This window comes from Cydia splendana, chromosome 2 (genome assembly GCF_910591565.1).
Source record: "Cydia splendana chromosome 2, ilCydSple1.2, whole genome shotgun sequence".
NCBI lineage: Eukaryota > Metazoa > Arthropoda > Insecta > Lepidoptera > Tortricidae > Cydia > Cydia splendana.
Window position 1 is genome coordinate 17,805,782 of NC_085961.1, and position 18,742 is coordinate 17,824,523.

The 18,742-nt window shown below is 37.1% G+C and overlaps 1 protein-coding gene and 1 long non-coding RNA gene across 2 annotated transcripts in view; both read right to left on the reverse strand.

The window, feature by feature from the left end:
* Positions 1-18,742, reverse strand: part of LOC134805022 (suppressor of lurcher protein 1) — a 349,546-nt gene that overhangs the window by 202,652 nt on the left and 128,152 nt on the right. The window contains exon 3 of the mRNA XM_063778313.1: positions 11,347-11,419. Within this exon, the coding sequence (XP_063634383.1) occupies positions 11,347-11,419 (73 nt within the window). The remainder of the gene's footprint in view (positions 1-11,346; positions 11,420-18,742) is intronic.
* LOC134799467 (uncharacterized) lies at positions 10,914-11,142 on the reverse strand. The gene is made up of 2 exons (XR_010145414.1): positions 11,094-11,142; positions 10,914-11,027 (listed from the first exon to the last, which is right to left on the reverse strand). It is a non-coding gene; the product is annotated as an uncharacterized LOC134799467 (long non-coding RNA).

Here is an 18,742-nt window from a genome sequence, read left to right on the forward strand (position 1 = left end):
ATAGCTTATAATTGTTATTAAATAAATTAAATAACAACCAGATTGACGACCAATATTAAACGAAATATGTCGACTAAATAGCTACTCGTATTACCTACGTTTAACCTAACCACGACCAGCAATATGGTAAGATTATTGCAGTCTAAATTGGAGTCACATTAAGCGAAGTACCGCACGCTTTTAGGTTAATGGTTATCATACGACAGCTGCACGGAAGTTGGCTTGTTATTATCACCGAGTTGAGGGTGGTTCTTGTATAATGATCATAATGAACCTTGATTTTATAGGTATGAAATTAATGATATTGTATGTAGTTTTGATGCTATTGTTTTTTTTTCTTGTTGACAGGTTGTTCTCTGTTAAACATTTATTTATTTGCTTGTAGCAAATCAAGAAGAAGTAACCAAAATTGACAGACTTTATAGTATAACTAGGATTGACACATAAAATATTTAATTTTCCTCTTAATGTTTTTAACGTTCAGTATTTTTTCCTTCAACTTTAAGAAAGTACTTTTATTATAAAAGTCACGTCTAAAAATAAAATACAAGGTTCACGCTTATCATTATTTTATTTAGATAATTTTTTTTTTTTGCATAAAGGATTTTTTTCCAAGACAAAGCACAATGTAATTAGCGCTGCTGTAATGAATATTCAGTCTGAGAAACAGTAAACTCTTTATAATATTCAACAAAGAGGCGGAATTACTTGACGGTTTATGAAGTGAACGCTTAAAGCCTCTCGCAGAGTGTTTTTGTAATTCAGTTCTTGATCTGAATGACGATGCTGGTGGGTCTTAACAATAATCATATTATTGTACCGAGTACCTATTGTATGAGTACTTATTTTATTATACTATTACGTACAGAATAATTACTCGTGGCTTGTGAATTTGACATTTCACGATTATTGTCGGAAGCATCGGAAAGGAAAATGACTTGAATTACTTAATATCAACCTTACAGTTTCGAATAGGGAATAAGTCCTAGAATCGATAGTTTTTTTCATATTGTACCGGAGACATTTTTAAATTATAAGTATTGTAACTAGACGCACTAGCTGATCTAGCTAACATAAATACTGATTGGCACAGCTGATCGATCTAAGATAATATTTTCATAAACTTTAAAACCTCGATTATATCGATATGTACAAACGTTAATTAAAATAAATACAAGTAAGTAACTATAATGTATGCATTCAGTAAATTAATTTGAAATAAAAGCAAAACATTCCCACGAGAAATCCGAAACAACAAACAAAAACTTAACTGAGTCAAGTTTCATAGTGGGCCATTAATCAGAAAAAGTGATTGCTGAAACCAAAGAGAATGGAATGTGTATAGAGAATTACTGTCATGGTGAATTTTGTAGTCACGAAGGTTATGCTGCCATCTGTTGACGCAGTATTGGAACTAAAGATGAAAATGTATGAAAATATCTAGAAAACATATATATTTATATCAGACGGCCGGTCTGGCCTAGTGGGTGGTGACCCTGCCTGTGGGGCTGATGGTCCCGGGTTCGAGTCTTGGTAAGGGCATTTATTTGTATGATGATACAGATATTTGTTCCTGAGTCATGGTTGTTTTCTATGTATTTATATATTATATATATCGTTGTCTGAGTGCCCACAACACAGGCCTTCTTGAGCTTGCCGTAGGGCTTAGTCAATTTGTGTAAGAAATGTCCTATAATATTTATTAATTAATTAATTTATTTACATATAAGGATAAATGTTTTTATTATTTTTGGATCGCCACGTGATTTTGATCCGTGTTTTTTTACATTAATATACGTTAGAATTGTTAAATATCAATGGAAGTGGCGCCATCTGTTCAAGAGTAACTTTGTCTTGATTTCCGAGGCACGGGGTCTCCTTTGACTTTACTTGTCTTATGGAAGTCACATCTCTTTGCTAAAACTACTCAAGTTTGGTACTCGAGTTTAAAGGAAATAAATAACAAAGATCTTATATCGAAGTGCGTCTAACGCGTCAAAGGCGTCAAACGCGTTTCCGTAATGTGTTCTTTGGTTATAAATACCCCCACTCCAAGCTGGGAACGGTTTATTCTATTTTTTTCCGTCGGATTGTCACGATCTCTGGCTCGCCCGTAGACGTTAAAACAAAGGTGTTATTTTGATGGTTGAATGTTTGACATTACGAAGTTACCATGCTGCTTTATGTCAGACTGTTCAATTGTTAGTTTAGTGTAAATACTTACGTGTGTTTTGGTGATTTTTGTGTTTTAGAGCCAGATTAGTGTCTGATTGCACGGTCAATCAACCGGAAACGCCTAACCTAGCGGCTGATAAACAGGCTTTTCCGGGAATCCAGTAGAGTGTTAGGTCCAGGTCGCGAGAGGAGCCAGGCGTCAACCTCTTTACCAACACAGGTGACGTTTATACCTCTAACGTTCTCTTCAAGGTCTGACAGAGGGATGTGAGGGTCCCACGTGTGGACGATTAAGAGTAATCTTTGCTCACTGAAATCTGTTGGTAATTGAAGAATAGAATAGAATAGAATATGTTTATTGACAAAAGAAAACGATCTTACATACACATGGACACAGGTGGATCCCAAACTAGGCTATGCCTGTGACTTGGGCTCCTAGAAAGCAATTGACATTAGAAAATTTTACAGAAAATATTACCGACATTTAAATAACTAAGGATTAGTATAAAAGGAGTTAAAGTTAGGTTCACTAATTTAAGAAGAGATTAACTAGATTAAGAGGAAGCTTACAACTAGTTACTAACTAAATTAATTTACAAATTAAAGTGAGTGAGGATGTGTGAGTGAGCGTGTGTGTGTGTGTATGTGTGTGTGTGTGTGTTTGTAAATACAGGTGTGGGGTAGAGAGGGAGTGATAGATTCAGTTATGGATAAATGTTTCTTAAGAAGCGTTCAGTCTCGTGATAGTTCCAGTCCAAGCATGTTTTAGTTACGGCAATGTTTACTTCTCTTTCAGTCATTTTTTGGAGGTCAAAAATCTTGCAGAACTTGTTGTAAAGGAACGGTTTTAGGTAGGAACTGAAACGTCTACAGAAACTAGTTTTCGTGGGCATTAATGGTATCCTAAAGCAACGAATTCGGAGCCTGTTAAATTCAGCCGGTCCTGCTGAGTGCGGGGCCTCACGGTGGGCCCTGGTGACAATTTTTACCAGAAAGAGTTTTCTAACACTAAGTACGCCGGCCTCCCTGAAAAGACTGTCCGTTGAAAGAAGTGGCGACTTCTTGAGCATAACTTTAAGGACTGACCGCTGAGCGCGCTCTAAACTAATCAATGAAGAGGATGCTGAGCCCCCCCACGCCAAGATACAATATGTTAGAACCGACTGACAAAGCGCAAAATACACTAGTTTTAAGGTTTCTCTATCGGCAACATCTCTCAGTAATTTCATCGTGTATATGAGCTTCCGTACTCTTTTTGCGGTCGCGACAATATGTTGCTTGAAACATAGTTTTTCGTCAATTATTACGCCTAAGTATTTTAAGGCGTCTACACGTGAAATAAAGTGGCAGTTGGTACAGTCGGAACGAAGGGCAACAGCGGTAGGATCACTGCAGGTGTGTAGTACTAAACTAGTATTACTTGGTGGACTCGATGCGCTGGTTTTAAAGAAGCACACATAGTTCGTTTTGTCACAATTTAGGCTCAGGAGGTTGCTGCTCAGCCATTTCGCGGTTCGACGCAGGCCCTGTTGGGCAATTTCAAAGACCTCACCCCAAGTCGACCCGCGAAAAATAATCACCGTGTCGTCAGCGTAATTAATCATATCAGCGTTTTGCATTTCTATTGAGGCCAGATCATTTAAGTATATTAAAAACAATGTGGGACCCAGAATGCTCCCCTGAGGAACTCCGAAAGATAATCCCAATTGGTCGCTTGTCGCTGTACCCAGTTTTAAACATTGCCTTCTATTGGTAAGGTAGCTGCGAAACCACTCTAGGCCAAGACCCCGAATACCAGAACCCTCAAGCTTCGATAGTAAAATGGGTATAGAAACCGTGTCGAAAGCCTTGGCCAAGTCTAGGAAGACTCCAATGCTTTTTAGACCCTTGTCCAGATAGTTAGCAACAGTATTTGTCAGAAGGGTAACGGCGTCTTCGGTAGATTTGCCTCTACGGAAGCCAAACTGGTTGTTAGCAATGATACCATTTTTGTCCAAGTAGTTGACCAGCTGTTGATTAACAATTTTTTCAAGCAACTTTGAAAAGGTACTTAAAAGAGAAATAGGCCTATAGTTGACCGGGGAGCTCCTATCGCCACTTTTGAATATAGGGCAAACTGCTGCGGTTTTCCAGACTTCCGGAAAGACCCCAGATGAGAGGCTTAGGTTAAAAACGTGGGTGAGAGGAGTTACTATGTACTTTTGAACTTTTTTTATCAGGCGATTAGAAATTCCGTCAAGACCCGTCGCACTGTCTTCTTTTAGGCCTCGAATGAGGTTTCCGACGTCCGCGGTAGTGGTTGGATGTAAGAAGAAGGAATGTGTCGGAGAATTACCAAGTTGACGAGCTTTAGAGGCAAGGTCGTTATGCGAGATACCTAGGTGGGATAGAATTTTGTTTGATAAAGATTCGCCTATAGAAGAGAAATATTTATTACAGTGATTTAGGGAAGCCTTTTCCGTAGACTCGATGGTACCCAAGATATCAGAACTACTTTTCACAGGGTGCGAATGTGTCATATCCTTGATGGAGTTCCAGAGTTTTCTAGAATTGTTTTTGTTAGCTACCAGTAAGCTCTTGTTGTATTCATTTTTAAGCTTACGGAGAAGATCAGTATAAAAGTTTCTATATCTAGTATAAATAAGAAGCGTGGTCTTATTATATATATTTATATATTCACATTATATATTTGGATAGGGCGCCTTATTCGTTAGTACTCTAGGCTACGGCCCATACTGCGGAGGGAGGCAATCACACAGACACTAGGGTTTGCAATACCTCGGTTTTGTCGGCCGAACGTTTACAGCTTAAATTAGGGTCCCTCTCACACACACTCCTCCCTGTAAAGATAGAGGTTCGCCTCTAGATTTACACCTTAGAATAGGGACATTGGGGTAGAGTTAGGGTAGAGTTATTATTTGGGTGTTAGGTTTATTAATTTATTCTTTCACATGTATTTTGGTTACATACAGTATTAAAATCATTAGAGTCTTAACTGTTTTAAAATACAAGATAAAATTAAAATCTAGGTTCAGTAGCATATGGATGGGTTACTGAGGCTCGTACATTAAATATGATTTATAGGTAATACATTTTTATATTGGGTGAGATAGGGGAACAAAGTTATTTGAGGATATACTAAATAATTTTGTTATAGGGAGCTAGTGACAGGCAGAGCAGTTCACTAGTGACAATTTGAGCTTTTCTATAACAAGGTAAATGAGGGTATTAAGTCATGTTTAATAGACGATTGCTTCAGTATTCCATACATTTGAAGTATATTCAGATAAGTTTCTTTGCGTTTCTTCTTGTCTGAAAATAGGTTACGAAACGCTGATAAAAGTAAATATTACATAGTGCTTAGAAATACCTATTAAAAATAAAATAAAATAAAATAGGTATTATTTAGTCTAGAGACCCGTCTTCATCCGGGCGTGACAGTAGATAAAGTATGTTTGTACGTATTAATATTTGCATCATTTACATATAAATATTTTCCTATAGCTAGCTAGGTTAGCGAATGGATATAAAAGGAAAATATAATATTTAAATTACAAACTAGTAGTTCGCCCCGAACTGAGAACTCGCGGTTTGCCAAAAATTATATGAAGCGATTGACTTTGTTGCACCTACTTACTCGTTTATCGCGCCTTTTTCTACTGAGAAACTTGTTTGACCGACTATAGTATGGAAATTTTAGAGTTCCATTTTATTTTATTTCTACTATTTTATGTCCCACTATAGGCGGCAATGGATCAAAAATCGCGTGGATATATTACAAGGTCTGTGGAGCTCTTAACTGATACTGTATCTGTGGTAAGCCGAAATATTTCCTGTCAAATGTCAAATAATTATGTTTATTTTTATCTAAGCCGAGCACTTTCATTTGATACCCAACTCGACCATACTTTCTTGCAAAAAGATGACCAGAATAGCAAGACCCCTCACAAATAGCTTTTTAGCCTTCTAAGCTCATCTAGCTCAATAACCCCTTGATCGAGCCTCCTCATAATTTAATGACTAAAATAAAATGCCCTCAACTACACGTTTACCCAATTTCATTTAAATTTGAACAAATTTACTCAAGTTCTTGAGTATCAAACTATCCTCTGATAGTTCAGCTTAAAAACATTGAAATGCCAGGACGTGCCCCTAGCCAGCCGCGTGTCCCAAGTCGAATGTAAGAACTTCGTTCGCTTCGCTCGCTCGTTCGACAACAAGGGCTTACTACTGTTCACGGTAACTGGTCACGGCTGGGTAGGGCCCGTTAGGAGATAAATTCTAAAAAATATAATTTATTATTTATTGGTGGTGGTGGTGGTAGGGTATTTTAGGGGTAATATTTTAAATCCAAATCTAATCAGTCTGCACATAAAAGACGATGGGCTACCCAAGTAACACACAAGCAGGATAATAGAGTAAAATTATCATCTTATTCAAATTAAGATTGCATAAACTTTGTGTATAAGCGGCGGAAATTACTAAATTCGGAATAAGAAAATATGTGGGCCTAGTGGGGCCTATATACCAATAAATGCTGAATAAATTTTGCATAGTAACGGTTTTGCATATTAAAGCTGAATAATACTTATTTCTTACACAGTTAGTCAGACATTATTCAGCTTAAAGCATTTGTGGTTACTAAAAGCTGCATAATAGCAGCATTAGCAGCAATTAGCTGTATATATTTTGTGTTGTGAGATATTAAGCAGACAATATTAAGAAAAATGTGATAGTGTCTACTAAATGCTGAAAAGAAGCGTCGGTGAAGACTTTCAACTGTATAAAAGCGGTTGCAGTTTCTGTTTTAATGCTAGTTTTTGAATAAAGGTGGACGCTATTACTGGAAGCTGTAATGAAATCCACATATATTATTTGTTATTCAGTAGCTGCATATATGGGTTAGTTATGGCTTTTATAGACATAACGTCTGAATAATAAATACTAAAACAACACTTATACTTAAGTTATAGCGATTTTAGTACACATATATTATCTTTTCTTGCTAAAAGCTGCAAAATGAACGCAATGAGAAGCGCTATTCAAACTACAGATTAGTATCAACAAGTGCGCGGTGGAGAGGGTTCCGTAGCTTTATACACGGTCAACAGTGCTACTTGAGCCTGATCGCTTTGAGCTTGAGCGTGTTTTTATTTTATTTTGAACGCATTTTGCGTATTTATTCTTTAATCCACCCATTATTTAAAAAATCGAGGTTTAGTTTTCTTAACAATTCTCTTCGATTGGTTATTTTACACAAGATGCATTGTCGTTTTAATGACGTAAAACAATTGCTAGCTACCATCGTAAACACTGTTAACTGACCAAATGGTCAGTTTCCATGCAAATGCATACCTTACTGCAACGAGAAAAAGTTTACCAATGGCCATTTAAGGTTGTTGCTAGTTGGCTAACAAGGTGTCAAATGCTAGTTATTGATATTGTTGCATTAAAAACTTGTAGACTGGACTGGGTATGAGAAAAATTAAATAATCACCCCCATTATAATATAGCGAAATCGATTCTCCACAATCGATCAATCGATTTTGAACAGACTGTTTTTAGGTTTCAAGTTATACCCATCCCACACTATACTCGTACTCATACCTAAACAATACTGCCCATACCAAACTATACTTGTACTCATACCCGTGATACCCGCTACTAATATACCCGCACCTTCGGACCTATACCATATCCATATTCATACCATACTCGTAACCACACCATACTCATACTATACACATCTTCGTACTCACTTCGTACATCTTTGCGTATACCTTTACCTACTACATATTTGTCGAACTGATAACGGAAAAAAATACTGTGTAATCTGCCGTGCCCCCAGATTTATCATATAACTTAAATATTATATTATAATATTAGTAGGAAATAGGATTGAATATTGCCCGTGTTACATACCTATAATGTTTCTCATCAAACTAGTGAGGATCTATGTGGTTTTTACTATTTATGTATAGAACCCTAATAGGCTTTAAGATTGAGAAAACAATTACTATTATACTGATGTTATTCAAAACTTGTTGTTCTAAAACCATTATTATCTATGTAGCTTAGTAACGCGAATAATGTTAATGCTTATTCAGAAATTTAGCACAAAATAGCTGTGGCAGCAGCTTATATTCAGCACAGTCGGACGCCATTACGGTTGCTCATATTCTAACCTCTACAATTATATAGGAATTGAAAATGAACTGAAAATCCCATTTTTATTCATTTATAAAACTAGTTTTATCGTAGCATAACTTGTTAAAGTACATTTTCTATCACTAAAACATCTAAACACCGCAAAAAAATTACAAATTTAAAAGTGGAGTAAGGTAGTAAATTTTCTATATTTACTTTTTAAACAGTGCATTATTTACGCGGCGCTTTAAAATTTTAAATAAAATGTATATATATATTAACAGTAAAGTTGCATGCGCAATGAAATTGAAGTTATGTAAACATCAAATAAATATATGGGTGATGTCCTCCTTATTTTGTAAGTATTCACTTCAGAAACTACACTTTGACACGAGTTCACAAATTAAAATGGAAAACAAATCATTGATTTAACACAAATATCTGAATATATTTTCTGTAAAAGTGCACGTTGGAACCAAACGCTTCATAACGTGTGAATAACTGATGCATTGTGTACAAAGCTGGATAACTTTGGTTTAAAAGCGGCATAGAAGCTTTTGACAGCCTCTATACAAGTGTTATTCAGCGATTCAATGTGTGGGCACACACTTATACAGCTATTACATTACTGTTATTCAGTAATAAGCGGCGTGGGCTAGCCCACTTTGCGCCCAAACCTTCTGTATAACGTCTGTATAAGCGCTTATACAGACGTTATACAGCTACCTTATTCAGCATACAGTACGGCATGCTCTATTATTCAAACAATACTCAGCTACTTTTGTGTTACTTGGGTAAGGTTCAAAACGTATTACTTTCACTAGACGATCACATGGCCAAATTCATCTATTTTTTCTTTATTTATTACACGACTGCCCAAACAAAAAGAGTGTATTGTTTTCAGCGTTCATGTTTGTATGTAGGTATTTTAATCAATTCTGGTTGAGTTTTATTAAAGTAGATTAGCTAGTAGAGGTTAAGGTACAGTATATCACTAAAAGAAATGCGGTATTCTTTTTGTGGATTCCGCATTTTTTAACCTATAAAATAAGACTTCAAATACTCTTGAATTTATAGGCATTTGTATGGTTTCGCAGTCAACATGAAACCCTCATAGTGTCGCCATGTTAGGTCTAGTTTTCCTCAAAAAGACCTTGGAACAAATGTCTCTTTATAACACGCACTTTTAACACTCAGTCATCACTAATATAAATATAAGCAATCCATTGTCCTTCAATACATTTAGACATAAGACGAAACCAATCTACTGAGCACGCAATGGTTTGGAACCACCGGCCCGAGTAGATGGGTACTACTGTGGGCGCGATTATCTGGTGCACGGAAACAACCCTTCATACATTATTCAGCGTCGACCGCTCATCATACGCTTGTATCGGCCGGCGCCGCACCATATTGCCTATTTCTTACCTATTATGTAACGACTGGAGGTTTCAGATTACCCATTTATTTGGTTTCCTCGGTCGCGACAGTCCACTTTATGAGAAACGGCGTTTAATAATAGGACGATATATTATGTCCGACCCAAACAGCATACCTAACCCCACGCCGGAATGTGGTCAGATTAATAAACAAATTAAATTAGAGTTTTCCGCAAAAATACATAAGCCATATTATTACCGATATATTTACTCGATTGCAGTGAAAGCAAGCTTATGTGTGTAAATATAGGTACGTTTTCGTGGTGTTTTGAGCGATACCTATCATAATAACACATTATTTTGGATCCAACAAATTGCATCAAACGTTTCTAAAAACTCAAAATACTGTAGTGATATATACGTCCATGTAGCTTAGGTACTGCGATCTACTAGCAAAGAGCCGTGATTATGAACACATAAAACACGTGGTGAATAACACGGATTTGACTGGACTATCTAGGATAGGACTATCAAACAAAACGTTGAGTTTATTTACCTAAAACGTACCTAAGCCTCGTTGGTCTACAATGACCTTTTCAGCAACTACGTCCACAAGCTTTTTTCCAGAACCTTCCTAACGTTGATTAGGAAGGTTCTGGAAAAAGGGTTTTGAAAGGGGGTAAAGGTAAATGTGATGAAAAGCTCCGGCTTGTCTAAAATGGAAAAGCCATGTTAACAAAATAAAATTAAATCTAAATTAAATTAAATAAACTAAAATAAACGGTGTCTTGCTGTAGGAAAGCTAGGAGGAGAAACAATTAACAAATTTATATCTAGCAAACTTTATTAACCTAATCAGTTATTGTAAAAGCTCAGTGGTAAAGCTGGGCCGCTTTAACGGTCCAGGATAAAAAGGATTACACAAATGGATCAAACACTAAAAACTAAATTTGGTATTACTAAATTTTATGCAAACTGGGCCTCACTTCCTAACGTCAAAGAGTGGGCCTCGGCTAGATAATATTTTTTTACCACTTTTTTCGTTTTTAGGGTTCCGTAGCCAAATGGCAAAAAACGAAACCCTTATGGATTCGTCATGTCTGTCTGTCTGTCTGTCCGTCCGTATGTCACAGCCACTTTTTTCCGAAACTATAAGATCTATACTGTTGAAACTTGGTAAGTGTATTCTGTGAACCGCATTAAGATTTTCACACAAAAATAGAAAAAAAAAAAACAATAAATTTTGGGGGTTCCCCATACTTAGAACTGAAACTCAAATTTTTTTTTTCCATCAAACCTATACGTGTGGGGTATCTATGGATAGGTCTTCAAAAATGATATTGAAGTTTATAATATCATTTTTTTCTAAACTGAATAGTTTGCGCGAGAGACACTTCCAAAGTGGTAAAATGTGTGTGTCCCCCCTGTAACTTCTAAACTAAGAGAAACTTCCACCGAAAATTGGTTTGAACGAGAAATAGTAAGTAGTTTTTTTTTAATACGTTATATATCGTAAACCGCAATTTTATTATGTTACTTGCTGCTACGGAACCCTTGATGGGCGATTCCGACTCGCACTTGGTCGCTTTTTTTATGTTAAAAGTAAATAATATTATTTTGGATAAGTAGACTGATTATAACTTACTTGGATTGACAGCGTAACCCTCATCCACGACGTTCATCGATAGGTGAAGCAGCACCAGCAAAGATGCTGACAACTGAAACAATAAGAACAATAATAAAATGTCAACGTTGCCAACCTTATTGCATGAATGAAGGTACCTAAGTATTTTATATTATTATTAAAAAGAAACGAGTTGTAAATTTTCATATAGTTGTTTGATCCCGAGACCTTGGGATTGAAAGTCGAGCGCCTTACCGCGAAGCTACCAACGCCTTATTTGGCAAATCTATTTGACATTTAATAATTACCTACTCATTTCTAAGGATAAATGTCATAATCTTGCCTATTATACATATGCAAAACAACTGTGTCATATTACCTTCATCTTCTATCTTCTATACATATAATAAAGCTGAAGAGGGTCGAAAGTCTGTACATGGAAGATATTCGAAAAAAAGTTGGCTGGGGATACTTAGAATCGATAACAGAACACGTTCCAACAGTTTTTAGATTTTTTGTCTGTTTGTCTGTTTATCTGTTTGTCTGTTTATTTGAACGCGCATCGCGTGAAAACGGCTGAACGGATTTTGATGGAAACTTTACTAATCTGTCGAGAAAATCCCCGGCCAGGTTATAGGCTGTAAAAATTCAAACCCTAAAAGGGGGGTAGCAACTACACTCGATTGACTTAAGTTTGCCCCTGAATCTTATGGCGCTACTTAGGAAGGAGGGGCAAACTTTTTTCAAATATGTGCTACGACTATAGAGTACCCTGGTAAACTAAGAGATGGCGCTGAATTTAATACGTTGTGACATGAATAAGCCACCGAGGAAGGATTTTGCCAAATTAACTCTAAGTTTAGAAGAGGGCGTACGGATATCAACAAATTTAATTGAATAATTGTGTTGATTTAATAATACAAAATTAAACGACAATAAATTAATTGCCACACATTGCACAGTGCCATCTTTTGGGGAACTGAGTAAACATTAAGTAATCAAGAAAACTAAAAATGAGTTTACATAGTTACGTAGTAAAATAAACACACATAGCAACACGCGTATAATTGCATAATTATTTAAAATTATTAATTTTCTCCGTCATGAATTATATCTAATCGTAATTATATCGCACTTCCTTAGGGCACCACGTCTAGGGGGCACCAAAACCGTAGGCAAAAAAAAACACGCAGGCTGCATGAGCATTGCAGTCGTCGTGGAGTAAGTACCTACATGAAACTTTTATACGTGTACAAGTACCCATCTAATAACGAAGGGTCGTAGGGATCAAGTAAGAGAGTGAGGGTACGTAAGAACATCTTCAACGTAGGCTTTCGATTTGACCTTACGCGGAGGCCGTTAAAGTCATGGAAAAAATCTTGCTTTCGGGCTTGCGGTCAGCCGATTTTTTCGACATAGGTTACCGATTTTATAGCGAATTTTGCTCTCTTGCACGCCAGATTTGTCGGCCAAGCCGAGTTGCTCCTTAGCCGCGATCCTGAGACCTAACTGTCAAAGTGTTATAAGGGGCCCCGTGAAAGCCGAAAACTAAAAGCATCCTATCAAGTACTGCCAAAGAGCGAGCAGTAGAAAAGTCGTGATTACATGCATAGATTCGATTTCAAGCCACTCTTTTGCAGTCTTATGCGAGACCTTCTAAGTTGATATTCTGCCTTAGTTACACTTGGGCGTGGATCCGAATCCAAGCTTTCCTCTTTCGCAGCTGAGCCTTCTGCCTTGCTCACACTTCGCCAATTCAATTCACTTGGTCAATTCCAAGCTTTGCTTTCTTGCATCTTTTCTGTATGAAAACAACCTCGCTGAGACCCTTAAATATCGAGCCCTATGCGAAGCTAGGCTGATAGAAAACTGTCCCATCCCTTCTCTGTATGAAATCCTGGATTCGCGCCTGGTTGGGACTAAAAGTAAAAATGTACAACTGTCTATCAAATTGCGTTTTTTATATCGAAAAATTTTCGCGCTCGCTTCGCTCGCGGTTTCAATTACATTATAAGGTATGATAAAGGTGCCATTCGGGTGGCGACTGCAGCAGCATTACTCTGTTGCAACGTTACTGCTGCAGCACTGTCAATTTTCGTTATAAAATGATGTGACTGATATCCATACTAAAAGTAAAAATGTACAACTGTGTATCAAATTGCGTTTTTATCTCCAAAAATTTTCGCGCTCGCTTCGCTCGCGTTTTCAATAACATTCTGAGATTTATAATAAATGTGACATTCGGGTGGCGACTGCAGCATCATTACTCTGTTGCAACGTTACTGCTGCAGCACTGTCTATTTTCGTGATAAAGTGATGTGACTGATTTCCATACTAAAAGTAAAAATGTACAACTGTCTATCAAATTGCGTTTTCATATCGAAAAATTTTCGCGCTCGCTTCGCTCGCGTTTTCAATATCATTCCAAGATATTGATAAAGCTGACATTCGGGTGGTGACTGCAGCAGCATTAGGTACTCTGTTGCAACGTTACTGTTGCGGCACTATCAATATTCGTGATAAAATTATGTGACTGATTTCCATTCTCAGCTGTAATGCATCAATGAACGTCACTCAATTTACCACACTTACTTACTTTACTTTAATTATACGTTGGGACGCAACGTGTGTAGACACTTTTGCCGTGTCCCACTTACCGGGCACTAGCTCTGGTGCTGGTCATGCGGCCACGACGGCCGAGGATAGCAAACGGCGCAAGTACAGCACGCTCGACAGTGGCTACATATTTGAGCCTTTTGGGGTCGAAACGTTAGGGTCGTGGGGGCCCAGCGCCCGGCGCTTATATAAGGATTTGGCGTCGCGTTTGGTCGATGCCACGGGTGACTAAAGGGCTGGCCAGTATTTTGCCCAGAGAATTAGCATTGCTATTCAAAGGGGAAATGCGGCCAGCCTGTTGGGTACACTGCCTGCTGGCGGTGAGTTGGAGGGTGTATTTTATTTGTAGGTGTTTTTTTTTTGTTTTTTGTTTTTATTAGTGTGTATTTTTAGAGTAAGTGAGTTGACGAAGCCTGTTGCGGATTTTATCGCTGTAGTTTTTTGTGATGATGCCTGTAGCTGATTGTAAATTTGTGTTTACCTGACGAAGCCTGCGTTGCGGATATATATAAAAGTATGGTCTCTGAATAAATAGTATTTACCAAAAAAATTCAATGTAATCTTGATGACCCTAGGGAGAGGGGGCACCATGGTCTAGACATGCTTTGGGCATCAAAATATCTTAATCCGGCACTGGTCGTTTGCGGAGTCAAACGATTTGGGACTCGCATTTTATACGCATTACCATGCCTTCCCGAAACATATCGAATCATTCGCGAAAGTCTCGCAACGCATTGAGGTTACAAGGGACACGTGGTCTTCCTCAGGCGTCCGAAGAAGACCACGGTGAGTGGCGCTCTAGCCAGGCAGGCCGCTTCGCTTTCGCTCGCGTGCGTAATACCTTACTGTATCGTCCGAATTATACACCTACTCAATGTCGTTTAAATCACGTGTAAAATTTGAATAAGGCCGAAAAACACTATTGATTTTGGAGTGTAGTTTTATTTAGTGGTACCTAATTGTTAAATATTTTATCTGGACTACAGTCCTCTAGCATATGCATCTGTCAACTTTACTTCCAGATCCGCCTCTAGGGGAGAGAAATTAGGATTAGAAATTAGCAGCTTACTGATACAGACCGAATTCCACACGGGCGGAGCCGCGGGCACAGCTAGTCTTCTTAAATAAATAAGATACACATCAAAAAAAGTATATTGATAATACCGTATTTATTTGAGGCGACGCGTCAAAGTCTCCCTTTTGAATTCAGTGATTACATCGGTACTGCTTTAGGGTTATGAAACAGGGAGAGTGAATAAGCCTGACGTACAAATTAAACATCTTCGTAAACAAATCCCTAGTATTTGCCGATAATCGATCAACGTTGAGATCGCAACACGGAGATGGATATAGATTAATCGAACCGTTCGCGAAGGAGCAGCGAATATTGTACTCGTGGCGACGAACCGTCGAAAGCGAGCCACGAACGGTTGCCAGGATGTTGCTGAGGAAAGAAATGGCGATGGCGTGGCGCGAGATTCTGATGGCCCTCTGCATCTCTAAGAGGGTTCCTTAGAATAGCAACAAAAGTAGGTTGGCTTTGAATTTTATTTTAAACTCATATATATTGTAACAACCTATCTAAATATATGGCCACTTCTACCTCACAGAATATTTAATAAGGTACTACAACTACGACTAAATATAGTATGTAAGAGCACATACCTATTGTGTGTAGAAACTCTAAGTGCGGGCTTTCATGTGCATGTAAAGGCTTGTATTTTTAAAATGTCACAGAAAGGTTTCAGGGAGCGGCTGCTAAATTGCATTAAATTCATTCTTCTTTGTGTACCTACCTACGTTTTCCGCAGACAAATTGCAACTTGCGTTTTCGTATAAGTAACAAATTTAAAGTTGCAGTGTCAAATCAAATACAATAGGGTATACTGGGTACGGTTGTGCCAATTTTGGTTTGAACGTCAATAATTTTGTTAATTCACCAGTAAACTGGGAAAAAAGTAACATGAATCGTAATTTGTGCATTTGTCTACGTAAAAATACTAAAATATTTTGCCTATAGACGCTGTATTAGTCATAACATCAATTTAGAAAAAAAAGGGAAAGTGTCACAACCGGCCACACCCCAAGGACGGTAGTGACAGTGGTTGGGGTCGGTAGTGACAGGCATAAAACATATACCAAAATGGTATATAATTACTTTTATTGTTACAAATATGTAACATAACACAATAAAACAAAGTTAGTTACACTAATATAGCAAATGAACTAAAATCTGCGCTTCACTATGTAAGATTCATAATGTATTTATAAGCTTTACATGTTTCGTCTTATATATATTTATTGTATGTGTATATTATAAGTATGTATATTTATACGGTGTGTGTATGTTATTATATGTTTTTCTATTGTTGTTTGTTGTTGTAAAAGCAGCACTGCCAACAATATCTCTGCTTTGCCTTAAGTTTGGTAGTCACAACCGTACCCACAAAATTTGTCACAAGCGTACCCAACCTACACTTTCTAAAATAAAAATTTGCCATGTCTGGGCCTAATAATCTACGTAAAAAGTAATCACCCGTAATTAACTATTAATGATCAACTTATAACGAAAAAAAAAATATAAATAATCTATCTGTATCCAATTACCAGCAATTATCGAAAGAAATCGAACAAAAAAAATATTTTTGAATGTTGAAAAGCAATGTGAACTCCTGCTTACTTTAACGTCGCGCGCTGGCTAACGGAATACTGGGACACGCATTCAAACTTGTATGCCGCTTCTTTCTCCCCTTGAAGTCTACCCCACAATCCGTATAGTTTCGATGTTATAACGACTGTCACTACCGTACCCTGGCACAACCGTACCCAGTCTACCCTAATATCGGCCAAGTAGGTATGAGTTGAATTGGCACCCTATTGTTTTTGTACCATCACATTTTTTTCAATGTTTTAATTTTTTCATAAGGCTAACTCATCCGGATTTTATTATTTGTCGCTATGCAGTACCTACTTAACTTTTGCCCACGCCTACACAAATAAATGCCCTTACCTGGATTTGAACCCGGGAGCGGTAGCGGTGTAACGAGACAATGCTTAGCTATGTTTTTGTATGTATGATGTAGGTATGTTATTAAATTGAATGTAACTGTGCTCAGCGACCCGATTTAGTATAATCCAGCAACATAGCGCCAACACAAACATACTTACACTAATACCCATTCCAATTCACAACTATCAGCAATCTAAACAAACAGAACATATCTACCGTGATTATCCGTAGTCTCTATTTTGCCACAATATTATTAGAGTGCGTACACATTTTACCTACGTTTTTATCTTCAGTGTTCCCATACAGGGTATGAATGTCTATGTTCTCAGGGGGTAGGTAGAGACATGTGTTATTAGGATGCCACAGACGCACCTATACATTTTTTATGTATGCATGTCTTCATTTTTGTATGCATACAAATACAAATTTCTTTATTGTAAGATGACAAACGATCCATTTTATTGTTAGTGTACATAAATTGATTTATAAAAATCTTCAAAATAAATGTTAGTTAATTTTAATGTAATGTGTTTGTATAATTTGTGGCGGTAAATAAATCTATTTTCTTTCTTTCTTTTAGAATAAGGATGTTGGAAAATCGTGCACAATAGACACTTTAGAGCATAAAACAACGAATTCATGTAGTTGCAACCCTCTTAGTCATGAGAATGGGTGGGTAATGGTTAATATAATCTTAAATAAAAGACTATCATACGCTTGCTAAACTGCCACTTAGCAATTTTTATTATACCTTGTTTATGTTATAATTATAATATGATACCTATACCTTTTGTTAGATATTCTATTCCGCGGGGGTCGCAATTCTAACCTAACCTAACCTACTTTTCTGAGAGCCGTTTATATTTATTTGGGACTAGAAATAATTATATAATGTCAAGTGTGTATTAGACAAAACACCCATTGTATCATATTTATGCCCATTGTATCAAAAATAATAATGTAGGTATGCCATTTATTAGGTGATATTGGGGCTGTCCATAAATTACGTCATCGATTTTTGACGATTTTTGAAACCGCCTAAAATCATCCAAAAATCATGCTTCGAATGACCCCGTTTCCTCCTACGTCATGCTACCATCATCCGATGTCCAGACCCCCCCCCCCCCTAATTTGAAATGACGTAATTTATAACGGTATAACAAAGTATTACATTTGAAAATATAAGTACTTAGTGCACTTGACGACACGAAGGTAATATGTCATACTAGCTGTTGCCCGCGACTTCGTCCGCGTGGAATCTTATCTTCAACATTTTACATCTTTAGTACCTATAATTTTCATATCCAGGCAATGTTGAACTTACTTTTCATTTTTAGCAAGTTGTATGAAGTTTTAAGTCAAGTGGATTTTGATGTTGGTTGCTGAAATTACTTTTCTTGTGTTCTAATAATAGGTACACCCTTATACAAAGAATTCAAGTTCCGCACTCACAAAATATCTGATCTCCATACAAACTTTCAACCCCTTTCTCACCACCTTGGGGGATGAATTTTCAAACATGCATAAATTCGTTTTCATGTTTTTTATTTTAATAACTTTATTTTGCAAAATGTTCAAGTTCCTAGCTTAAAATGAAATTCACACCCCAAGACGAACTTTCATCCCCTTTTTAACCCCCTTAGGACTTGTATTTCCAAAAACGTTGCAATTACTTTTTTTTGTAATCGGGTATTGTCTTTCTAAGAAGTTTCAAAGCATTTGTAATGGATTCAAATTTTCAACCCCTGTTTAACCCTGTTAGGGGATGAATTTTACAAAACGCTGAAATAA